At 43.1% G+C, this 23,971-nt stretch overlaps 1 protein-coding gene across 2 annotated transcripts in view; it reads left to right on the top strand.

Moving 5' to 3' along the window:
- The window catches only part of LOC112247575 (fibrillin-2), a 247,297-nt gene that overhangs the window by 137,178 nt on the left and 86,148 nt on the right, over positions 1–23,971 (top strand). For both annotated transcript variants that reach the window (XM_042302707.1, XM_042302708.1), the window contains exons 27-36: positions 6,068–6,193; positions 10,936–11,061; positions 12,274–12,396; positions 14,457–14,582; positions 15,520–15,645; positions 16,704–16,826; positions 18,350–18,472; positions 20,526–20,651; positions 21,529–21,651; positions 23,252–23,374. In XM_042302707.1, coding sequence (XP_042158641.1) covers positions 6,068–6,193; positions 10,936–11,061; positions 12,274–12,396; positions 14,457–14,582; positions 15,520–15,645; positions 16,704–16,826; positions 18,350–18,472; positions 20,526–20,651; positions 21,529–21,651; positions 23,252–23,374 — 1,245 coding nt within the window. The remainder of the gene's footprint in view (positions 1–6,067; positions 6,194–10,935; positions 11,062–12,273; positions 12,397–14,456; positions 14,583–15,519; positions 15,646–16,703; positions 16,827–18,349; positions 18,473–20,525; positions 20,652–21,528; positions 21,652–23,251; positions 23,375–23,971) is intronic.

Genomic DNA, 23,971 nt, shown 5'->3' on the forward strand with positions numbered 1-23,971 from the left:
TACGTGTGTAGAGTGCTTATCATGTGTATTTGTGTCTGTGCCAGTGTTTGTGTTTCTTCATTGTCCCCACTGTTCCATAAGGTGTATTTATTTCTGTTTTTTAAATCAAATTTCACTTCTTGCATGAGTTACTTGATGTGGAATAGAGTTCCTTGTAGTCATGGTTCTATGTAGTACTGTGCGCCTCCCATAGTCTGTTCTGGATTTGGAGACTGTGAAGAGACCTCTGATGTCATGTCTTGTGTGGTATGCATGGGTGTCTGAGCTGTGTGCCAGTAGTTCAAACAGACAACTTGGTGCATTGAACATGTCAAAACCTCTCACAAATACAAGTAGTGATGAAGTCAATCTCTCCTCCACTTTCAGCCAGAAGAGGTTGACATACATATGATTAATATTACGCTCCTGTGGCGGGCCGGGTGCAGTGCACGCTGACACGGTTGCCAAGTGTACGGAGTTTCTTCCCGACACATTGGTGCGGCGGGCATTGTGTCAAGAAGCAGTGCGGCTTGGCTGGTTTGTGTTTCGGAAGGACGCACGGCTCTCGACCTTAGCCTCTCCCGAGTCCGTACGGGAGTTGCAGCGATAGGACAAGACTGTAACTACCAATGGGATTCCACGAAATTGGAGAGAAAAAGGGCAAAAAAATAAAGTATAAGAAGAAGAACAACAAAAGAATGCAGAGCTGCGCTTTATTATGGACAGACCTCTCCCCATCTTAGCTACTGTTGTATCAACATGTTTTGACCATGACAGTTTACAATCCAGGGTTACTCCAAGCAGTTTATTCACATCAACTTGCTCAATTTCCACATTATTCATTACAATATTTAGTTGAGGTTTAGGGTTTAGTGAATGATTTGTCCCAAATACAGTGCTTTTAGTTTTGGAAATATATAGGTAACTTGTTCCTTGCCATCCATTCTGAAAATAAAGGTAAACTGTTATCATTTCAGTCGCTGTGGTAGCTGACGTGTATAGAGATGAGTCATCCCCATACATAGATACACAGGCTTTACTCAAAGCCAGTGGCATGTCGTTAGTAAAGATTGAAAAAAGTAAGGAGCCTAGACAGCTGCCTCTGATTCGACCTGGATTTTATTGGAGAGGCTTTCATTAAAGAACACCCTCTGTGTTCTGTTAGATAGGTAACTCTTTATCCACAATATAGCAGGGGTGTAAAGCCATAACACATACGTTTTTCCAGCAACAGACTGTGATCGATAATGTGAAAAGCCGCACTGAAGTCTAACAAAACATCCCCCACAATAATTTTATCATCAATTTATCTCAGCCTATCATTAGTCATTTGTGTAAGTGCTGTGCTTGTTGAATGTCCTTCCCTATAAGCGTGCTGAAAGTCTGTTGTCAAGTTGTTTACTGTGAAATAGCATTGTATCTGGTCAATTTTTTCCAAAAGTTTACTAAGAGTTTGTAACAGGCTGATTGGTTGGTTATTTGAGCCAGTAAATGGGGCTTTACTATTCTTGGGTAGCGGAATGACTTTTGCTTCCCTCCAGGCCTGAGAGCACACACTTTCTAGTAGGCTTAAACTGAAGATGTGGCAATATTGTCCGCCAATTTTCCATCCAAGTTGTCAGACCCAGGTGGCTTGTCATTGTTGATAGACAACAATCATTTTTTCACCTCTTACAGAATGACTTTACGGAATTAAGAATTACAATTCTTGTCTTTCATAATTTGGTCAGATACTGTATACTTGGATGTGTAGTGTCAGCGTTTGTTGCTGGCATGTCATGCCTAAATTTGAAAAAATCATTAAACTAGTTTGCAATATCAGTGGGTTTTGTGATGAATGAGTCATCTGATTCAATGAATGATGGAGCTGAGTTTGCCTTTTTTCCCTAAATTGAATTGAAGGTGCTCTTTGTTTCATAGTGTAGTTTCTTCTTCTTTTTATTCAGTTTAGTCACATGATTTCTGAATTTGCAGTACATTTGCCAATTGGTTGTACAGCCAGACCTATTTGCCATTTATTTTGCCTCGTCCTTCTCAATAAAAAAAATAAAAAAGTAATTTTATTAACGGGTGCTGCTTATTAGTAACTGGGATAAGCAATTTCATAAATGTTTCAAGTGCAGCGTCCGGTTGCTCCTCATTACACACCACAGACCAGCAAATATTATTTACATCATCAACATATAAATCACTACAAAACATATTGTATGACCTCTTATACACTATATTAGGCCCAGCCTCTGGAACTTTGGTTTTCCTAGATATGGCTACTATATTGTGATCACTACATCTGATGGATTTGGATACTGCTTTTAAACAAATTTCTGCAGCATTGGTAAGATGTGATCAATATATGTTGATGATTTTATTCCTGTGCTGTTTGTAACTACCCTGGTAGGTTTATTGATAACCTGAACCAGGTTGCAGGAACTAGTTACAGTTTGAAGCTTCCTCTTGAGTGGGCAACCTGATGAAAGCCAGTCAATATTTAAATCACCCAGAAAATATACATCTACTGATATCACATACATTATCAAGCATTTCACATATGTTATCCAGATACTGACTGTTAGCACTTGGTGGTCTGTAGCACCTTCCCAACAGAATGGGTTTTAGGTGAGGCAGATGAACCTGTAGCCATATTACTTCAACAGTATTTAACATGCGATCCTCTCTAATCATTACAGGAATGTGGCTCTGAATATAAACAGCAACACCTCCACCTTTGGTATTTCTGTATTTTCTGTAGATGCTATAACCATGTATTGCTACCACTGTATCATCTAAGGTATTATCAAAGTGAGTTTCAGAGATCAGAATATGAATGTCATCTGTTTTTAGCACATTATTGACTTCATTAACCTTGCACTTCATTAACCTTGTTTCTTAAGCTACATATGTTAATATGAGCTATTTTTAACACTTTGTTGGGATGCTTGATTGTTTTTCTTGCTTTACTGGGAAGCTTAGCAGAGGTAGACATGCTCAGGTTATTTATGTTAGTGCAGGGTGAGCTGCACACAGTGGACTTCCTGCCAGGGCAAACCACCTCAGTGATAACAGTATAACTCTGGTTCATAGGCATATGATTACTGTATACAATAGCTGTAGGATCAGCAGAGGCATTCAGACCGATAACCGCCAAAACATCTATCCATAACGATATGAATGAATGTCACTGAACTATCCATTCTAACCACGACAGAGAGGGCGGACAAACTCTCCAACAGAAACTAACAACAGAGACCCCGACAACACACTGAGCGTAAATATACTGTATATATTAATTGCAATTGTTCCTGAATGAGTGAGCGTTCATGTGCAAAGGATTAGCATTTCAATTGTTATAATTATCAACTGTGTGTTGTCTTATCTCAGTCGACCCCCACTTCCCTTTTGTACACCAAGCCGCGATGCCGGTTTATCCCACTAGGGAAACTCCGTTATCATTTCCTTGTAACTATCTACTGTTTGTTTATGCATTTCTGTGAATTACTTAGTTAGTAAATAAATGATTCAAGACAATTGATGTATGGATGACTCATAGTGAAGACTGGGTTTGTGCAGATAACCAACCATTTACAACATTTGGAATGAGACTAATGTGAGGTAAAGAAGAATTCATTAGTCAGAAGACTATATATTTGGAAAATTATAACTTTGTAATCTGAATAATTAATACTTCCTAATTAATTACAGTTACATGATTAATCAGTTTAATCGCGTAATACTAATTACAGAGAATCTTTGATTAAAAACTAAAAGTCTTCATTTAATGATTGTAAAGACACGACACGTGTCTCTTGATGCAGATTGCGAGGCCAGAGCCAGAGAACTCACCTGAGAAGAGAGCTGCTGAGATGCCGGTTGCGTGGAGCCCACGACAGCCAAAGGGGCAGAGCTCTGATCCAGACGGCACAGGGCGAGTGGAAGGGGGCTGCGGTTGTCCAGGCTGTACCCAGGCAGTTGATTGACTAGGACAGTTAGCTGGAGGGGCATCCACAGCCATGGAGGAAACACCCAAGTCCCCGGCAGAAGACAGCTGTTACAGGGGCTCAAAGGGATTTTGAAAGTCTTAAGTCCGGACGGTGGGGAAGAAGGCAGAAGCGCCGAGAATGATTCTTCTTCTTCTTTCTTTCTGGTTCCGACACTCATCCATTCACGCTCACCTGGAGTCCAACAAGGAGCAGCCATTTACACTCACCTGGAGTCCAACAAGGAGCAGCCATTACACTCACCTGGAGTCCAAAAATGAGCAGCCATTACACTCACCTGGAGTCCAACAATGAGCAGCCATTTACACTCACCTGGAGTTCAACAACCTGTCCAACAAGGCAGCCATTTACACTCACCTGGAGTCCAACAAGGACCAGCCATTACAACCTGGAGTCCAACAAGGAGCAGCCATTTACACTCACCTGGAGTCCAACAAGGAGCAGCCATTACACTCACCTGCAGTCCAACAAGGAGCAGCCATTACACTCACCTGGAGTCCAACAAAGAGCAGCCATTTACACTCACCTGGAGTCCAACAAGGAGCAGCCATTACACTCACCTGGAGTCCAACAAGGAGCAGCCATTTACAACCTGAGTCCAACAAGGACCAGCCATTACACTCACCTGGAGTCCAACAAGGAGCAGCCATTTACACTCACCTGGAGTCCAACAATGAGCAGCCATTACACTCACCTGGAGTCCAACAATGAGCAGCCATTTTCTGGTTCAAGCTCGTAGAGGGGTGCAGTGGCGGAAATGTATCATAGTCCAGGAAGGTCCCATTATCATCCTCTTGGATGTTTTGATAGGAAGCATTTAAAGATGCCGATACTCTCATAGAATCCTTATTCCGTAATATTCTTTTCTTTAGCGGCATCAAAAGTTCAATACATTTTTCACAAATGAAGGAGTCCATCAGAACTTTCCCCGTGAAAACTGCGAACATGTTGTTATGAAGTAAAACATGTTGTTATGAAGTAAAACATGTTGTTATGAAGTAAAACATGTTGTTATGAAGTAAAACCTGTTGTTATGAAGTAAAACATGTTATTATGAAGTAAAACATTTGCTTTGTGTATAAATTGCCATTGTTGTCCTGGTTGTTCAGTGAAAGTAAAATCTATCTTTGCATAACATCTATCTTGCATAACATTCGTTTTAGGTCATTTTTCCTGTTTAACTACCTGGCTAGCTACAATATTACGATTCACATATCTAGCTGATAATTATTAAGTAAAACGTTTGCTTTGTGTATATCTTGTTTCGTCTATTGTTGCCATCGTCCTGGCTGGAAGAAAGTTCAGTAAATGGGGAGGTGAAGCGTGACGTAATGCAGTAAGGGGAGTGCTTCTCAAATGTATTGTTTAATGCATTCCCCACACTCTAGTCTTCACGAGAACGTACTCAAGAGAACGTGGTGGGATAATCCACTCGCAGCACGAGAGTGTGGAGCACGGTAGTGTCTCTCTATCTCTGCTTCCTGTTTACTCAGTATGGAATCACCTGAAACACAACAAAAATACTACATATTCACGTTCTTCGACACCAACAAAAAAATCTAAAAAGTGAGGATTTGGAGACAGTGGTCAGGTAAACAAAACCAAAGCATAGAGTGATGTCTTACCTTGTCCATAGACTGCTTCTAGGCATGTGTAATACCACTAAAACATATGTAGATGGTAAAAAGTTCAAATCTGCTGCACAGTAAAAACATTTGCATCATCAAGACATGTTTAAAAGTCACTTTTTTTTTTTTGGGGGGGCGCAGAACTGTCGATATATATATATAGTCTATAATTTATCAATTTAAAGGAATGGGGCAGGTCTATTCCTTTCATATTTTGTATTGAACCGATAGGACAGTAGAGAGGAATAGGAGGGGATTGAGTCAAAGGGCAGTGGACCGGTTTCCAAACGACTCTGGTAGATATGGTATCGGGGTCCGTGGCACTAACCACTGGACCTCACAGGCCACCGTACAATGTGTTTTTTTTAATTGAAAAGGATAAGTGTTTGTCATATGTTAGGGAGTTTCTCTGTCATCCCGTGTGTTACTAATACTGAATTACTTGTTGTGTGTATGTTCTCTCAGACATAGACGAGTGTGAGCGGGAACCATCCCTGTGTCGTGGGGGGTCTTGTGAGAACACAGAGGGCAGCTACGAGTGTGTTTGCCCCCAGGGACACCAGCTCACTGTGGACGGGGCAGCGTGCGAGGGTGAGTAAGCAACACTGTAAATGTTAGACCTCAGTACACATGACAAATACTGAACATGTAACAAATACTGAGCAAAAAATAGACAGGTCAAATTAACACACAACAGTTACTGAACATTTTAACTAATGTTTGTTACTTTACAATAATGTGCCAAATCCCAGTCTATATCATAAACATCATGACAAAATACTCAACAACATAGGGTTTTTAACAACAACATGTAGGGTTCTTCTCAACAACATTCAGGGTTCTTCTCAACAACATGCAGGGTTCTTCTCAACAACATTCAGGGTTATTCTCATTAGACATGTAGGGTTCTTCTCATTAGACATGCAGGGTTCTTCTCAACAACATGCAGGGTTCTTCTCAACAACATGCAGGGTTCTTCTCATTAGACATGTAGGGTTCTTCTCATTAGACATGTAGGGTTCTTCTCATTAGACATGCAGGGTTCTTCTCACTAGACATGCAGGGTTCTTCTCAACAACATGTAGGGTTCTTCTCATTAGACATGCAGGGTTCTTCTCATTAGAAATGCAGGGTTCTTCTCATTAGACATGCAGGGTTCTTCTCATTAGACATGTAGGGTTCTTCTCACTAGACATGCAGGGTTCTTCTCAACAACATGCAGGGTTCTTCTCATTAGAAATGCAGGGTTCTTCTCAACATGCAGGGTTCTTCTCAACAACATGCAGGGTTCTTCTCAACAACATGCAGGGTTCTTCTCATTAGACATGCAGGGTTCTTCTCATTAGAAATGCAGGGTTCTTCTCAACAACATGCAGGGTTCTTCTCAACAACATGCAGGGTTCTTCTCAACAACATGCAGGGTTCTTCTCCATAGACATGCAGGGTTCTTCTCATTAGACATGCAGGGTTCTTCTCCATAGACATGTAGGGTTATAATCAGTGGTTGGAACCAAAATTATTTTCCAATCGTTTCGTTCTAAACAAATCCAAAATTTTCTTTGTTCCATTACACTGTTGCGACCAGCAAAATAAGGTTCAGAACCCCAAAATATGACCAGCTCATTAAACTACTTCACCATTCAGTGCGGACAGAGCAGGCAAGCTATCAGAACAGGATAAGACCCAGGTACAGACAGCTAGAGTCACAGATGTTTATTGACCCAAACACGGGGCAGGCAAAAGACAGGTTAAAGGCATGCAGAGGTCCGTAATCCAGGGCAGAGTCAGTAAGGTACAGAACGGCAGGCAGGCTTGGGGTCAGGACAGGCAGAATGGTCAGAACTGGCGAAACTAGGAAACAGAACTTGAGAATGCAGGGAGACTGAAAAACAACCTGGAAAAGACCTGACAAGACGAACTGACAACAGACAAAGAACACAGGTATAAATACACTGGGGATAATGAGGAAGATGAGTGACACCTGGAGGGGGGGGTGGAGACAAGCACAAAGACAGGTGAAACAGATCAGGGTGTGACACAAGCTAGTTTTTTACGTGCGCGATGGACAGACAGGTGTAGCCTATGGCGCAAGATGCGGCTGACATTTTTCTCTTGGGGAGAGAGCGAGAGAGAGTTGAGGAGGAGGCTTGAAGCATTGGGTATCTTGTTATGACATGCATTATCTGAATTAGGCCCACATAATTATATCTACAGAGGTACGGCTTCTATGGAGAAACTTTGAATGTCTTTGAACTTCAGAGTTGACTTAACGTTGGACCAGAAAAGCTAGTTAGTTACCAAAGCTTGTGTGTGCAGTGGCACCAGAATTAAAAACACATCTTAGTTTTTTGTAGTTAATAAATCCATCGTCAAATGTGATAATTATACCTATAGTGTCCTTAACTAGCATTGAAAAGGTAATCCATTCTTCTCTAGCTAATTAAATAATGTCTCTTCCTATCTTCTGAATCAAGCTTGTACTGTCAGTACAGTAGCCTCTGCCTGGGAGGGGGGAGGGGCAGGTCGCCTAGACACACACTGGCAAAGTGTAGGGTTCTCCTCAACAACATCTAGGGTTCTTCTCAATAACATATAGGGTTCTCCTCAACAACATCTAGGGTTCTTTTCAATAACATATAGGGTTCTTCTCATTAGACATGTTGGGTTCTTGTTTTTGTCACATTTTTCAGAAAAAAATGCCATCTAGAAAAAGAAATTGACAAAATATCAACAATTTCCTATGTATAAGTGGAGAACACATCTGTGGATAGCCACACACATTTTGGTAAAAACAGATGTTTCTGAAGCTGAGAAAAAATTGGTTGGCTATTAGGAAGATTCTGACTTTTGGAAAATGGCAGTTAAAGACCAAGACACAGAATTTAGACTATCAAACACCTAACACCTATTTAAATCTAATCCTCATCTCTTCAAAGTAAGTTACTACATATAGTCCAGACTCCAGTTTGTAACATTATCTATAAAATGGGCTATTAAATTATGTGTGATTCAATGTAGTGAGCTTTGAAATTATGGATGTAAGTCCATTTAAAAGGGTTTACAATTCATGACATTTTGATGACGGTAGTATGATAAACAAACAAAAAGACAAATTGACATCAACTTTTTGACATTCTTATTTTTACTCTTTGAAAATACTAATATAAATAAATGTCATTTTATCCTGTGGGGCCTGGCCTTAAATGATATATAGCCATTGGTTATTTAAGGATATAACTAATTAATGCCCAATGAGCTTAGTTCAACTGATGTACCCCATCAGAACCCAAAATATAAAATTGTTTTGTTCCATTGTTTGTAAACTATGTAATTGTAAACAAACACTGTATAGCTTCAACACATGGTTAGAGCTATAATACACTGAATGGTCGGTCCTTGCCTCCATAGCTCCCACTATGAATTTATGACTGGTTACATTTCTTCAGCCCCATCCATCAGTTGTTTACCCTTCAAAAATGGTGGGGTGCCCACTTTGTCGTTGTTTGAATCACAGATTTCCCCTTTAAGACCCCATCAAATGTTGTCATTCACCTCTAGTCCTTCTGAGTAGGTTATGTACAGTGTTACTAGGTCATTGCATTGCTAGGTCATAAGGCTAATCACCTGATGTCTTGTTTTTCTTTTGTGACATTTATATTAGCGGACATTTTTCCCACCACTCGCTCTCTTATCTTCTCAAATTGTCTTTTTCTTAACACAAATATTGATCCAGTACAATGTAAACCCTTTCAATGAAGATTCTCCGTTGCGCATACTGTTTAACCCAGAATTAGGCTTAATCGGTGTGTGGGAAATCGACACTACAAAAATAAATGTCCTCTCACTGTCAACTGCGTTTATTTTCAGCAAACATAGCATGTATAAATGTTTCTTTGAACATAACAAGATTCAACAACTGAGACATAAACTGAACAAGTTCCATAGACATGTGACTAACAGCAATGGAATAATGTGTTCCTGAACAAAGGGGGGGTCAAAATCAAAAGTGACAGTCAGTATCTGGTGTGGCCACCAGCTGCATTAAGTACTGCAGTGCATCTCCTTCTCATGGACTGCACCAGATTTGCCAGTTCTTGCTGTGAGATGTTACCCCACTCTTCCACCAAGGCAGCTGCAAGTTCCCGGACATTTCTGGGGGTAGTGGCTCTTGCTCTCACCCTTCGATCCAACAGGTCCCAGACGTGCTCAATGGGATTGAGATCGGGGCTCTTCGCTGGCCATGACAGAACACTGACATTCCTGTCTTGCAGGAAGTCATGCACAGAACGAGCAGTATGGCTGGTGGCATTGTCATGCTGGAGGGTCATGTCAGGATGAGCCTGCAGGAAGGGTACCACATGAGGGAGGAGGATGTCTTCCCTGTAACACACAGCGTTGAGATTGCCTGCAATGACAACAAGCTCAGTCCGATGATGCTGTGACACACCGCCCCAGACCATGACGGACCCTCCACCTCCAAATCGATCCTGCTCCAGAGTACAGGCCTCGTTGTAACGCTCATTACGTCATTGATAAACGCGAATCTGACCATCTGAGTACTTTTTGCCAGTCCTTTCTGGTCCAGCGACGGTGGGTTTGTGCCCATAGGCGACGTTGTTGCTGATGATGTCTGGTGAGGACCTGCCTTACAACAGGCCTACAGGCCCTCAGTCCAGCCTCTCTCAGCCTATTGCGGACAGTCTGAGCACTGATGGAGGGATTGTGCGTTCCTGGTGTAACTCGGGCAGATGTTGTTGCCATCCTGTACCTGTCCCGCAGGTGTGATGTTCGGAGGTACCGATCCTGTGCAGGTGTTGTTACACGTGGTCTACCACTGCGAGGACAATCAGCTGTCTGTCCTGTCTCCCTGTAATGCTGTCTTAGGCGTCTCACAGTACAGACATTGCAATTTATTGCCTGGCCACATCTGCAGTCTTCATGCCTCCTTGCAGCATGCCTAAGGCACGTTTACGCAGATGAGCAGGGATCCTGGGCATCTTTCTTTTGGTATTTTTCAGAGTCAGTAGAAAGGCCTCTTTAGTGTCATAAATTTTCATAACTGTGACTTTAATTGCCTACCGTCTGTAAGCTGTTAGTGTCTTAACAACCATTCCACAGGTGCATGTTCATTAATTGTTTATGGTTCATTGAACAAGCATGGGAAACAGTGTTTAAACCCTTTAAAATGAAGATCTGTGAAGTTATTTGGAATTTTACGAATTATCTTTGAAAGACAGGGTCCTGAAAAGGGACGTTTCTTTTTTTGATATATTTATTTACATTTTTACATTTTGAGTAATTTAGCATGTGTTCACGAATGTTATCTTACACAGATTACAACGAGTGCGAGCAGAGCGTCAGCTTGTGCCGGAACGGCCAGTGTGTGAATGTGGCCGGTACCTACCACTGCTCATGTGACTCTGGTTACCAAGCAACTCCTGACAGACAGAGCTGCATAGGTATGGTCATTAAACTCTACCTTACAACATAAAAGATGAGTCATATGTTATATATGATGTCATGCTACGTGCCATTTACATGTTCTAAAGTTCTGTTTTTCTTTTGTACTCTTGAGAAATCAATCTTAGACCTATTACATTCAATAACATGCTAGCTATTTATTACATTCAATAACATGCTAGCTATTTATTACATTCAATAACATGCTAGCTATTTATTACATTCAATAACATGCTAGCTATTTATTACATTCAATAACATGCTAGCTATTTATTACATTCAATAACATGCTAGCTATTTATTACATTCAATAACATGCTAGCTATTTATTACATTCAATAACATGCTAGCTATTTATTACATTCAATAACATGCTAGCTATTTATTACATTCAATAACATGCTAGCTATTTATTACATTCAATAACATGCTAGCTATTTATTACATTCAATAACATGCTAGCTATTTATTACATTCAATAACATGCTAGCTATTTATTACATTCAATAACATGCTAGCTATTTATTACATTCAATAACATGCTAGCTATTTATTACATTCAATAACATGCTAGCTATTTATTACATTCAATAACATGCTAGCTATTTATTACATTCAATAACATGCTAGCTATTTATTACGTTCAGTAACATGCTAGCTAACATGTCATGCTAGATATTTATTACGTTCAATAACATGCTAGCTAACATGTCATGATAGCTATTTATTACATTCAATAACATGCTAGTTAACATGTCATGCTAGCTATTTATTACATTCAATAACATGCTAGCTAACATGTTATGCTAGCTATTTATTACATTCAATAACATGCTAGCTAACATGTCATGCTAGCTATTTATTACATTCAATAACATGCTAGCTAACATGTTATGCTAGCTATTTATTACATTCAATAACATGCTAGCTAACATGTCATGCTAGCTATTTATTACGTTCAGTAACATGCTAGCTAACATGTCATGATAGCTATTTATTACATTCAATAACATGCTAGCTAACATGTCATGCTAGCTATTTATTACATTACACCGTGGGAAATTACTTTTATTTTGTATTGCTTCACATACAATAAATAATTACACCTGTGAGAGGGTAGATAAGTTGTTTCACCTGTTTCCTTAGTTGTTCCTAGCCTGTTTTCCTTCGTTTTCATTCAATAAGACCAACTGTGTGTGTGTTTTTTTCAGATATTGATGAGTGTACCATTGAGAATGGCGGCTGTGACCTGCACTGCACCAACTCAGGGGGGAGTTATATGTGTAGCTGCAACAATGGCTATGCACTGATGACAGACGAGAGAAGCTGTTCTGGTAAACACATCCTTTCAATTCTCATCTACTCTAAACAGTCTGTACTACCTGGTTACTATATACAGTCTGTACTACCTGGTTACTATATACAGTCTGTACTACCTGGTTACTATATACAGTCTGTACTACCTGGTTACTCTATACAGTAAGTGAGTAAAATACCTGGTTACTCTATACAGTATATAATACCTGGTTACTCTATACAGTTCATACTACCTGGTTACTATATACAGTATATAATACCTGGTTACTCTATACAGTATGTGAGTAAACTACCTGATTACTCTATACAGTTTATACTACCTGGTTACTATATACAGTATATAATACCTGGTTACTCTATACAGTATATAATACCTGGTTACTCTATACAGTTCATACTACCTGGTTACTATATACAGTATATAATACCTGGTTACTCTATACAGTATGTGAGTAAACTACCTGATTACTCTATACAGTTTATACTACCTGGTTACTATATACAGTATATAATACCTGGTTACTCTATACAGTATATAATACCTGGTTACTCTATACAGTATATAATACCTGGTTACTCTATACAGTATATAATACCTGGTTACTCTATACAGTATATAATACCTGGTTACTCTATACAGTATATAATACCTGGTTACTCTATACAGTATGTGAGTAAAATACCTGGTTACTCTATACAGTTTATACTACCTGGTTACTTATACAGTATATAATACCTGGTTACTCTATACAGTATATAATACCTGGTTACTCTATACAGTATATAATACCTGGTTACTCTATACAGTATGTGAGTAAACTACCTGATTACTCTATACAGTTTATACTACCTGGTTACTATATACAGTATATAATACCTGGTTACTCTATACAGTATATAATACCTGGTTACTCTATACAGTATATAATACCTGGTTACTCTATACAGTATATAATACCTGGTTACTCTATACAGTATATAATACCTGGTTACTCTATACAGTATGTGAGTAAAATACCTGGTTACTTAATTTGTCAAATTCCATTCATAAAGTTCAAATGGAATTGACTCCACTGTTAAAGACAACATTTCAAAATAAGGGCATAATGCAATCCCACCACTTCTATAACCCTAGCTCTCTGTATGATATATTCATTCAAGCAATATTGATACCACCTGCAGTACACAGTGTACAGTATAGCCACCTGTACTGTACTGTATGTAACCCCTAACTCTGGCATCCCCATTCCAGCCTATAGTGCCTGGATGGTATTGTGTAAAGGTATACAGTCCAGGGCAGACTTCACTCTTACAGACGGACAGTCAGCCAGACGGACAGACAGACAATCAGCCAGTCAACCAGACAGCCAGTCAAGCAGCCAGTCAGCCAGACGGCCAGACAGTCAGACAGCCAGCCAGTCAGACAGCCAGTCAGCCAGTCAGCCAGTCAGATGGACAGTGAGCCAGTCAGTCAGTAAGACAGCCAGTCAGCCAGCTAGACAGCCAGTCAGCCAATCAGACAGCCAGTCATACAGACAGTCATACAGACAGACAGTCAGACATACAGACAGACCGCCAGTCATACAGACAGTCATACAGACAGACAGTCAAACAGACAGCCAGTCAAACAGACAGCCAGTCAGACAGACAGCCAGTCAGAGATGCTGATGACTGAAGTTGACTCACACTTTCTACTCAGCTGCTCACCGGCTGTTCTGTCTAGTGCACTCTACTAACGTTCGCTCTTTTTCCTCTCTCTCTCTCTCTCTCTCTCTCTCTCTCTCTCCCTAACTTTCTCTCTCTCTCACTCGCTCTCTCTGTCTCTCTCTCTCTCTCTCTCTCTCTCTCTCCAACTTTCTCTTTATACCCTCCCTCCCTCACTCACTGTCCTTCTCTCTTGTTTTCTCTCTCTTGCATTTCTCTCCTTCTTTTTTACTCCTCCCTGCCATCTCCCCATGTTCTTCTCCCTCTCTTCCCCCTCCTCCCCCTCCCTCTCTTCCCCCTCCTCCCCCTCCCTCTCTTCCCCCTCCTCCCCCTCCCTCTCTTCCCCCTCCTCCCCCTCCCTCTCTGTCTCCAGATGTGGATGAGTGTGAGCAGGAACCTGACATATGTGACGGAGGACAGTGCACTAACATCCCAGGGGATTACCACTGTCTGTGCTACGACGGCTTTATGGCTGCCCTGAACATGAGGCTCTGCATAGGTATCTATACACACACACACACACACACACACACACACACACACACACACACACACACACACACACACACACACACACACACACACACACACACACACACACACACACACACACACACACACACACACACAGGAGCACACGTTTACACGGGAGCACACTCTCTCACACACACACACACACACACACACACACACACACACACACACAGGAGCACACACACACACTCATACACACACGTTTACACGGGAGCACACTCACACACAGATACACACACGTCTGCACTCATACACACACGTGTGCACGTGAACATGGGAGCAAACCTGCGCGCACACACACACACACATATCAGATCATATGGTGTGGCTAAATGTCAAGAATGTAGGCTTCCATTGAACACCACACAAATGTTAACGTAGTCTTGTCATATAAATCTCTCTAGTAGACCTATATTATGTTCACATAGCCACTGTAGCCTACTTGGCCTCTGTCTAAATCTATGAACACCAAGGGATCGTTCATCTGCCACTGTCAGCCTGGCTACTCAGTTCAAGTAAACGTGTGCCAAAAGTTGCACAGAATGCTCACAAGACCTGAAATTTGATCGGTGCCGGGTCAGATTTATAACTACTCCCTCTTCCTCCTCCTCCTCCCTCTCTTCCTCCTCCTCCTCCCTCTCTTCCTCCTCCCATCCCCCCGCTCCTCCTCCTCCTCCCATCCTTCCTCCTTCTTCTCCCTCTCTTCCTCCTCCTCCCTCTCTTCCTCCTCCCGTCCTCCCGCTCCTCCTCCTCCTGCTCCTCCTCCTGCTCCTCCTCATCCTTCCTCCTCCCGTCCTCCTCCTTCCTCCTGCTCTTCCTCCTCCTCCTCCTTCCTCCTCCCGTCCTCCTCCCGTCCTCCTCCTCCTCCCACTCCTCTTCGTCCCCCTCTCCTCCCTCTCCAGATGTGAATGAGTGTGACCTGAACGCCAACATCTGTATGCACGGCGAGTGCGAGAACACCAAGGGATCGTTCATCTGCCACTGTCAGCCTGGCTACTCAGTCAAGAAGGGAACTTCTGGATGTACAGGTGAGAGAGAGTCAAATCTCCCTGCCACAATATCTAAGCCAATAGGACAACATTGTTGATGAACATTCGCAAATCAACTTGATTGGAGGTCCACAACACACTCCCCGCCTCTCGTCATGAGCTGTCCTTCCGTTACCAAGAACCACATGCTGGATTTGTATCAGGGTCGTTGGAGATTTCAGAGTAGCGTCCATTAAGTGACCTTAAATTTTTTTTTAAATAAATGTAGAATTTATCGCCCTTGCATGCACATTTTCGTCTATTAAGAACCAACGATGTGCTATCTTTTTGCTAACATCTTTTCAGACGAATCTCACAGACTTCTGTCTAACCTGGTCGGGCAACTTGATTTCTCAGCAACAACACAGCTGTTGCTGCCTGCTACAGGCTGACAGTCATAAGAAGTGGCTGAGAACAAACCTAGGCTACTGCAGATAGCTAGCTATATGGTGGTATTCAAGCTGAGGTCAATCCATTAATGCAAACAGACATGTTGATTAGTTAGCTAGCTAACTTTAGCTAACGCTGAATGTCAAGCAGCTAGTCTCTGTATCTAGTTAATGAACAGGCAAAGAAAGGTAGCTAGTTATGTTTGTTTATAGAAGGTTTTTACACAATTAACTTTAGCCATTAGCTATAGCTTGTTGAATAACCTTCAGGGTATTTGGTACATATGAGTACCAAAATAAAGATGTAGAGTGTTGGAACTCATTAAATTAAATAGTCTTGTATTCAGTAAAGTATTTGAAAGCTGTCATCAAGGCAAAGGGTGGCTACTTTGAAGAATCTCACATCTATTTTGATTTGTTTAACACTTTTTTGGTTACTACATGATTCCATATGTGTTATTTCATAGTTTTGATGTCTTCAACTATTATTGTACAATGTAGAAAATAGTACAAATAAAGAAAAACCCTTGAATGAGTAGGTGTGTCTAAACTTTTGACTGGTACTGTAAATCAACATTAATTATGGATTTATTGAAATTTATGAAAGCAAATATGTCTGGCTTCTGTGAGATGTCCTGTATTGGACTGAATGTCACTCCTTCTGTGTAGACATGGATGAGTGTGAGATCGGGGCTCACAACTGTGACGTCAACGCCAACTGTATCAACATCCCCGGGGACTTCCGCTGTTCCTGTCGTGTCGGCTGGGTGGGCAACGGAGTCAACTGTATAGGTAGGCCCCCAGCCTCCAACCTCCATCTGCTCAGTCCATACTCTGAACGTATACACTTTCCACTGGCTCAGATACTAGACAAAAAAAAAGGAACTGTATCTTGGGAAAAAATAAATAATGATCAATCAAATCAACTTCTCTGCAAAACACAAAATACATTAATGGTTGCAAATGTATGTTCAGATCTTCGATCTTCATCAGAGCCTTGACAGGGATTCAGTCGGTTTCTGGCAAACTGGCTACTGTATGGCCCTTCAAACATCTCGCACTAGGCTGCTAGCTGGAGCAGGTTTGCTCAGCTGATCTAGCATGGTTTGCCATAGCAACTAGTGCGTCCTAGCTACGGAGAGTGATTTTTTCAGAATTAGGAGCTCGTGTTAGGCGGATGGGCAAAATCTAGATTTTTAGAGATCAGTTCCATGCGTTTAAACATATCGGTTGAGGGACGAGCGTGTCGTAGGAGTGACGCCATCTGACGTGAGACAATGATTGGCTAATTCATACAGTCAGCATTCCTTTTGAACTGTGAATCCAGGAAGAAAAGAGTTTAAAATAGGGTTCAAAGGTCAGATGAACACAACAATCAACACAATAATCATGTTGAGTGCAAGGATTCAATCCCCTTTCATAAGCAGAAGACTACTTGATCATATTCATTGCATGGAAATTACTTTTTGTTTTTACCCCACTCCCCGATACACACATACAGCTATGATGCAGTCAGCCGTGGTGCAGTCAGCTATGGTTCAGTCAGCCGTGGTGCAGTCAACCGTGGTGCAGTCAGCCGTGGTGCAGTCAGTTATGGATCAGTCAACCGCGGTGCAGTCAGCCGTGGTGCAGTCAGCCGTGGTGCAGTCAGTTATGGATCAGTCAACCGCGGTGCAGTCAGCCGTGTTGCAGTCAGCTATGTTGCAGTCAGCCTTGTTGCAGTCAGCCGTGTTGCAGTCAGCCGTGTTGCAGTCAGCCGTGTTGCAGTCAGCCGTGTTGCAGTCAGCCATGTTGCAGTCAGCCATGTTGCAGTCAGCCATGTTGCAGTCAGCCATGTTGCAGTCAGCTATGTTGCAGTCAGCCATGTTGCAGTCAGCTATGTTGCAGTCAGCTATGTTGCAGTCAGCAGTGTTGCAGTCAGCCTTAGTGCAGTCAGCCGTGGTACTGTCAGCCGTGGGGCAGTCAGCCATGGTACTGTCAGCCGGGGGGCAGTCAGCCGTGGGGCAGTCAGCCGTGGTACTGTCAGCCGTGGGGCAGTCAGCCATAGTACTGTCAGCCGTGGTACTGTCAGCCATTGGGCAGTCAGCCGTGGTGCAGTTTGGAGCCTTGCTCATGGCTCTGATACAATCCATTCTGGAAATTAATTTGTATTAGCTAGGATTCAACTCATGTATCAAAAATATAGCAAAATGAGAATGAATACTCTTTCTATACAGAAATTGGTTGCTAGACATTTTCTGATTGGACCGATTTGAACTTGGGTAGAGTCCTAGCCCAGTGGTGAGTGTGTGTGTGTGTGTGTGTGTGTATTGTAGATATGGATGAGTGCACCAATGGGACAAGCCACTGCAGTGCCAACGCCAAGTGTCTGAACACACCCGGCTCCTACCGCTGCGCCTGCACTGACGGCTTCACTGGAGACGGCTTCACCTGTTCAGGTAACACACTCACACTCTGTCTACACTGAGTATACCGAACATTAAGAACACCTTCTTAATATTGACTTGCATCCCCCATTTTGCCCTCAGAACAGCCTTAATTCGCTGGGGCATGGACTCTACAAGGTGTCAAAAGCGTTCCACAGGGATGCTGTCCCATGTTGACTCCAATGCTTCCCACAGTTTTGTCAAGTTGACTGGATGTCCTTTGGGTGGTGGATCATTCTTGATACACACAGGAAACTGTTGAGCGTGAAAAACCCAGCAGCGTTGCAGTTCTTGACACAAACCGGTGCGCCTGACATCTACTACCATGCCCCGTTCAAAGGCATTTACATCTTCTGTCTCCCCTTCATCTACACTGATTGAAGTGGATTTAACAAGTGACAATAAGGGACCATAGGTTCCACCTGGATTCTCCTGGTCTGTCATGGAAAGTGCAGGTGTTCTTAATGTTTTGTACACTCAGTGGATATTACCATGGTAACCGTTAAACAGCTGCAGAGAGTTGGCTTGTCCGTATTGTCCATGCTGGTGCTGGTGTTGGTGTTGGTGTGCATGTCATAATCAGTGTTAGGTACTGTTATGTACTGTGTTCTTGTAATAACCAATACTAGGTCCATATATTTTCACATTCAGTTAATTGAATTCTCTTAAATGCTTTATTTGTAAATAAACAGATGTTTGTGTATAGTCATTTAGTAGAGGCTTTTAACCAAAGCAACACATTCCTCCCCGACCCTCCAAACCTCTGACCTCTGACCCTCTGACCCAGGGATCATCAACACATTCTAACCCTCTGACCCTCTGACCCAGGGATCATCAACACATTCTAACCCTCTGACCCAGGGATTATCAACACATTCTAACCCTCTGACCCTCTGACCCTCTGACCCAGGGATCATCAACACATTCTAACCCTCTAACCATTCTAACCCTCTGACCCAGGGATCATCAACACATTCTAACCCTCTAACCCTCTGACCCTCTGACCCAGGGATCATCAACACATTCTAACCCTCTAACCCTCTGACCCTCTGACCCAGGGATCATCAACACATTCTAACCCTCTAACCCTCTGACCCTCTGACCCAGGGATCATCAACACATTCTAACCCTCTGACCCTCTGACCCAGGGATCATCAACACATTCTAACCCTCTGACCCAGGGATTATCAACACATTCTAACCCTCTGACCCTCTGACCCAGGGATTATCAACACATTCTAACCCTCTAACCCTCTGACCCAGGGATTATCAACACATTCTAACCCTCTGACCCTCTGACCTCTGACCCTCTGACCCAGGGATCATCAACACATTCTAACCCTCTGACCCAGGGATCATCAACAATTTTAACCCTCTGACCCTCTGACCCAGGGATCATCAACACATTCTAACTCTCTGACCCTCTGACGCTCTGACCCAGGGATCATCAACACATTCTAACTCTCTGACCCTCTGACCCAGGGATCATCAACACATTCTAACCCTCTGACCCTCTGTCCCAGGGATCATCAACACATTCTAACCCTCTGACCCTCTGACCCAGGGATCATCAACACATTCTAACCCTCTAACCCTTTGACCTCTGACCCTCTGACCCAGGGATCATCAACACATTCTAACGCTCTAACCCTCTGACCCAGGGATCATCAACACATTCTAACCCTCTGACCCAGGGATCATCAACACATTCTAACCCTCTGACCCTTTGACCCTCTGACACAGGGATCATCAACACATTCTAGCCCTCTGACCTCTGACCCTCTGACCCAGGGATCATCAACACATTCTAACCCTCTGACCCAGGGATCATCAACACATTCTAACTCTCTGACCCTCTGACCCGCTGACCTCTTAACCCTTGAACCCCGGAATCATCATCACATTCCAACCCTCTGACCCAGGGATCATCAACACTTTCCAACCCTCTGACCCATCTCAACCATGGATGTATGGGCATTGGCCTATATAATTCAATGTCCTTCTCCATCACTGAATTGTCTTGAAGATATGATGTTAACCCTGTTTGATCCCCATGTGGTGACAGATGAGGATGAGTGTGCAGAGAACGTGAATCTGTGTGAGAACGGCCAGTGTCTCAACACCCTGGGGGGTTACCGCTGTGAGTGTGAGATGGGCTTCACCCCTGCCCCGGACAGACGCACCTGCCAAGGTGAGTGCCTGGCACCTGTCCCCTATCTATCTCACAGTCCATTCATAGAGTGTATAGCAGCTCCGGGGTGAAGTTTCCTCTAGGTACAGCTCTAGGATCAGCTTCCCCTCCCACTATCATAACCTTAACCATTAGATGGGAAAATGTTAAACTGATCCCAGACCAGCGTCAAGTGCCGACTTAACCCTACGTATCGTGTAGAGCATCACCCTAATACCCAATGCCACCCCAATGATGAGCCATTATTGATGCAATATAGGTTTCTATTCATTCAAACCTGTACAAGAAGGATTGTGGCAAATAAATAACAATACCAAGTACAATACTACATTTCCCCCAAGGGCGTCATTGGGAACACGAGTGCAATGACATACTGTACACCCTCAAAATCAAATCAAATTGTATTGGTCACGTACACATGGATAGCAGAGTGTTATTGCGAGTGTAGAGAAATGCTTGTGCTTTTAGTTCCCGACAGTGCTGTAATATCTAACAAGTAATATCTAACAATTCCAACAACAACATCTTAATACACACAAATCTAAGTAAATTAATTAAATGGAATAAGACTATATACATATAAATATATGGATGAGCGATGACAGAGCGGCATAGGCAAGATGCAATAGATGGTATAAAATACAGTATACACAATACAGTGTGAGATGAAGGATGCAAGATATGTGAACATTATTAAAGTGGCATTGTTAAAGTGACTAGTGATCTATTTATTAAAGTGGCCAATGTGTGTGTACACACTGTGTGTACTTTGGACGTGCAAAATATGAATAACTGCATATGTACATGAAGATCATTTCCATTAATAAGTAAAAAGGTAAATGTGTTGATTGCGTTGTCTCCTGCCGATTCTCTGCAGACATTGACGAGTGTACCTTCCAGAATATCTGTGTGTTTGGCACGTGTAAGAACATCCCCGGCATGTTCCGCTGTATCTGTAACGGCGGCTATGAGTTGGACCGCTCCGGAGGCAACTGTACAGGTATGACATGACCGTCTGTCCGTCTGGCTGGCTGGCTAGCTGGCTCAGGCTGGTTGGTTGGCTCAGGCTGGTTGGCTGTCTCTGACTGGCTGGCTAGCTGGCTCAGGCTGGTTGGCTGGCTCTGACTGGCTGGCTCAGGCTGGTTGGCTGTCTCTGACTGGCTGGCTAGCTGGCTCAGGCTGGTTGGCTTGCTCTGACTGGCTGGCTCGCTCTTGCTGCCCCGGCTCTGGCTGGGAGGCACTGGCTGGCTGTCTGGCTTTGGCTGGCTGGCTGGCTGGTTGGCTCTGGCTGGCTGCCTCTGGCTAGCTGGCTGGTTGACTGGCTGCCCCTCTGTCTATCCTTCAGTCTACCAATCTATCTCACCCACGTTACCACTGTTTTAGTCATTCAATCTGTCAGTCAGTCTGTCAATCTGTCAGTCAGTCTGTCAATCTGTCAGTCAGTCTGTCAATCTGTCAGTCAGTCTGTCAGTCTGTCAGTCAGTCTGTCAATCAGTCAGTCAGTCTGTATTTCTGTCTGTCTACCTTCCTGTCTGTCTGTCCATCCTTCCATCTATCTTCCCGTATAGCCATCTGTGTGACCAGGTAAGGTGATTGAGGACACATGTCTGATCGTCCCACTAGCCTCAGACTAACTCTGATGTCATCCTCCTAAACCAGAAGTGGGGGTGGATCCTATTCCCGATGTAGTGCTCCACCAAATAGGGAGTAGGGTGCCATTTTTGGAAGCAGGCTAAGCAGTCTCTGCTCTGCTCCAGATTAGATGAAATGACTTTTTAACCTGGATGCGCTCCTTTATGGGGTGTCAGTGCAGTCTGAAGTGGATGGGGGTTGAAGGTTTAAACTGGTAGAAGAATGTGTTTAATGGTGAGGTTTACCGTGTAGGATCTCTGGGGATGTTTCTGAATACCACCACCCACCATGAATCATGGTTTTCATATTTACATCGTTTTCCAACATTTTGATGGGGAGATGTTTTCTTTTTTTGTGGTATCAAAGTGCCAAGTCTCATGGAAGCTGCTGTACAAATCATTTATGATCATTGGGGATTGTAGTATATCATATTTCATATTATATTTATAGCATATTTATATTTATTGTTTGAAAAGTCTTTGAAAAGTGAAAGCTTTTTGTGTGTGTGTGTGCGTGCGTGTGTGTGTGTGTGTGTGTTTGCGTGCGTGTGTGTGTGCGTGTGTGTGTGTGTGTGTGTCTGTGTGTGTGTGTCTGTGTGTGTGTGTGTGCGTGCGCGTGCATGTGTGTCTGCGTGTGTGTGTGTGTGTGTGTGTGTGTGTGTGTGTGTGCGTGCGTGTGTGTGTCTGTGTGTGTGTGTGTGTGTGTGCGTGCGTGTGTGTGTCTGTGTGTGTGTGTGTGTGTGTGTGCGCGCGCGTGTGTGTGTGCGTGTGTGTGTGTCGTGTGTGTGTGTGTGTGTGTGTGCGTGCGTGTGTCTGTGTGTGTGCGTGTGTGTGCGTGCGTGCGTGTGCGTGTGTCTGTGTGTGTGTGCGTGTGCGTGCTGTGTGTGTGTGTGTGTGTGTGTGTGTGTGTGTGTGTGTGTGTGTGTGTGTGTGTGTGTGTGTGTGTGTGTGTGTGTGTGTGTAACCCAGACGTGGACGAGTGCCAGGACCCCATCAACTGTGTGAACGGGCTGTGTGTGAACACCGACGGCTCCTACGAGTGTAACTGTCCTCCGGACTTTGAACTCAACCCTACAGGGGTGGGATGTGTAGGTAAGTTATTACGAGCTCATTTTATTTTTTCATGGCAAAACGTTTTAAAAACATTCTCAATTGCGTGTCTTAATGCAGTGTTTCCCAACTCTGGTCCTTGAGTACCCACCGACAGCACACATTTTTGTTGTTCCTCCAGATAAATTATACTAATTGAGGGCTTGATGATTAGTTGACAAGTAGAATCAGATGTGTTTGTCCAAGGCTACAACAAAAATGTGTTCTGTTGGGGTTACTGGAGGACTGGAGTTGGGAAACACTGCCCTACATAATGTGTACTGTTGGGGTTTACTGGAGGACTGGGAAACACTGCCCTACATAATGTGTGCTGTTGGGGTTACTGGAGGACTGGGAAACACTGCCCTACATAATGTGTACTGTTGGGGTTACTGGAGGACTGGGAAACACTGCCCTACATAATGTGTACTGTTGGGGTTACTGGTGGACTGGAGTTGGGTAACACTGCCCTACATAATGTGTACTGTTGGGGTTACTGGAGGACTGGGAAACACTGCCCTACATAATGTGTACTGTTGGGGTTACTGGAGGACTGGGAAACACTGCCCTACATAATGTGTTCTGTTGGGGTTACTGGAG

The sequence above is a fragment of the Oncorhynchus tshawytscha genome, linkage group LG20, assembly GCF_018296145.1.
Source record: "Oncorhynchus tshawytscha isolate Ot180627B linkage group LG20, Otsh_v2.0, whole genome shotgun sequence".
Classification (NCBI taxonomy): Eukaryota; Metazoa; Chordata; class Actinopteri; order Salmoniformes; family Salmonidae; genus Oncorhynchus; species Oncorhynchus tshawytscha.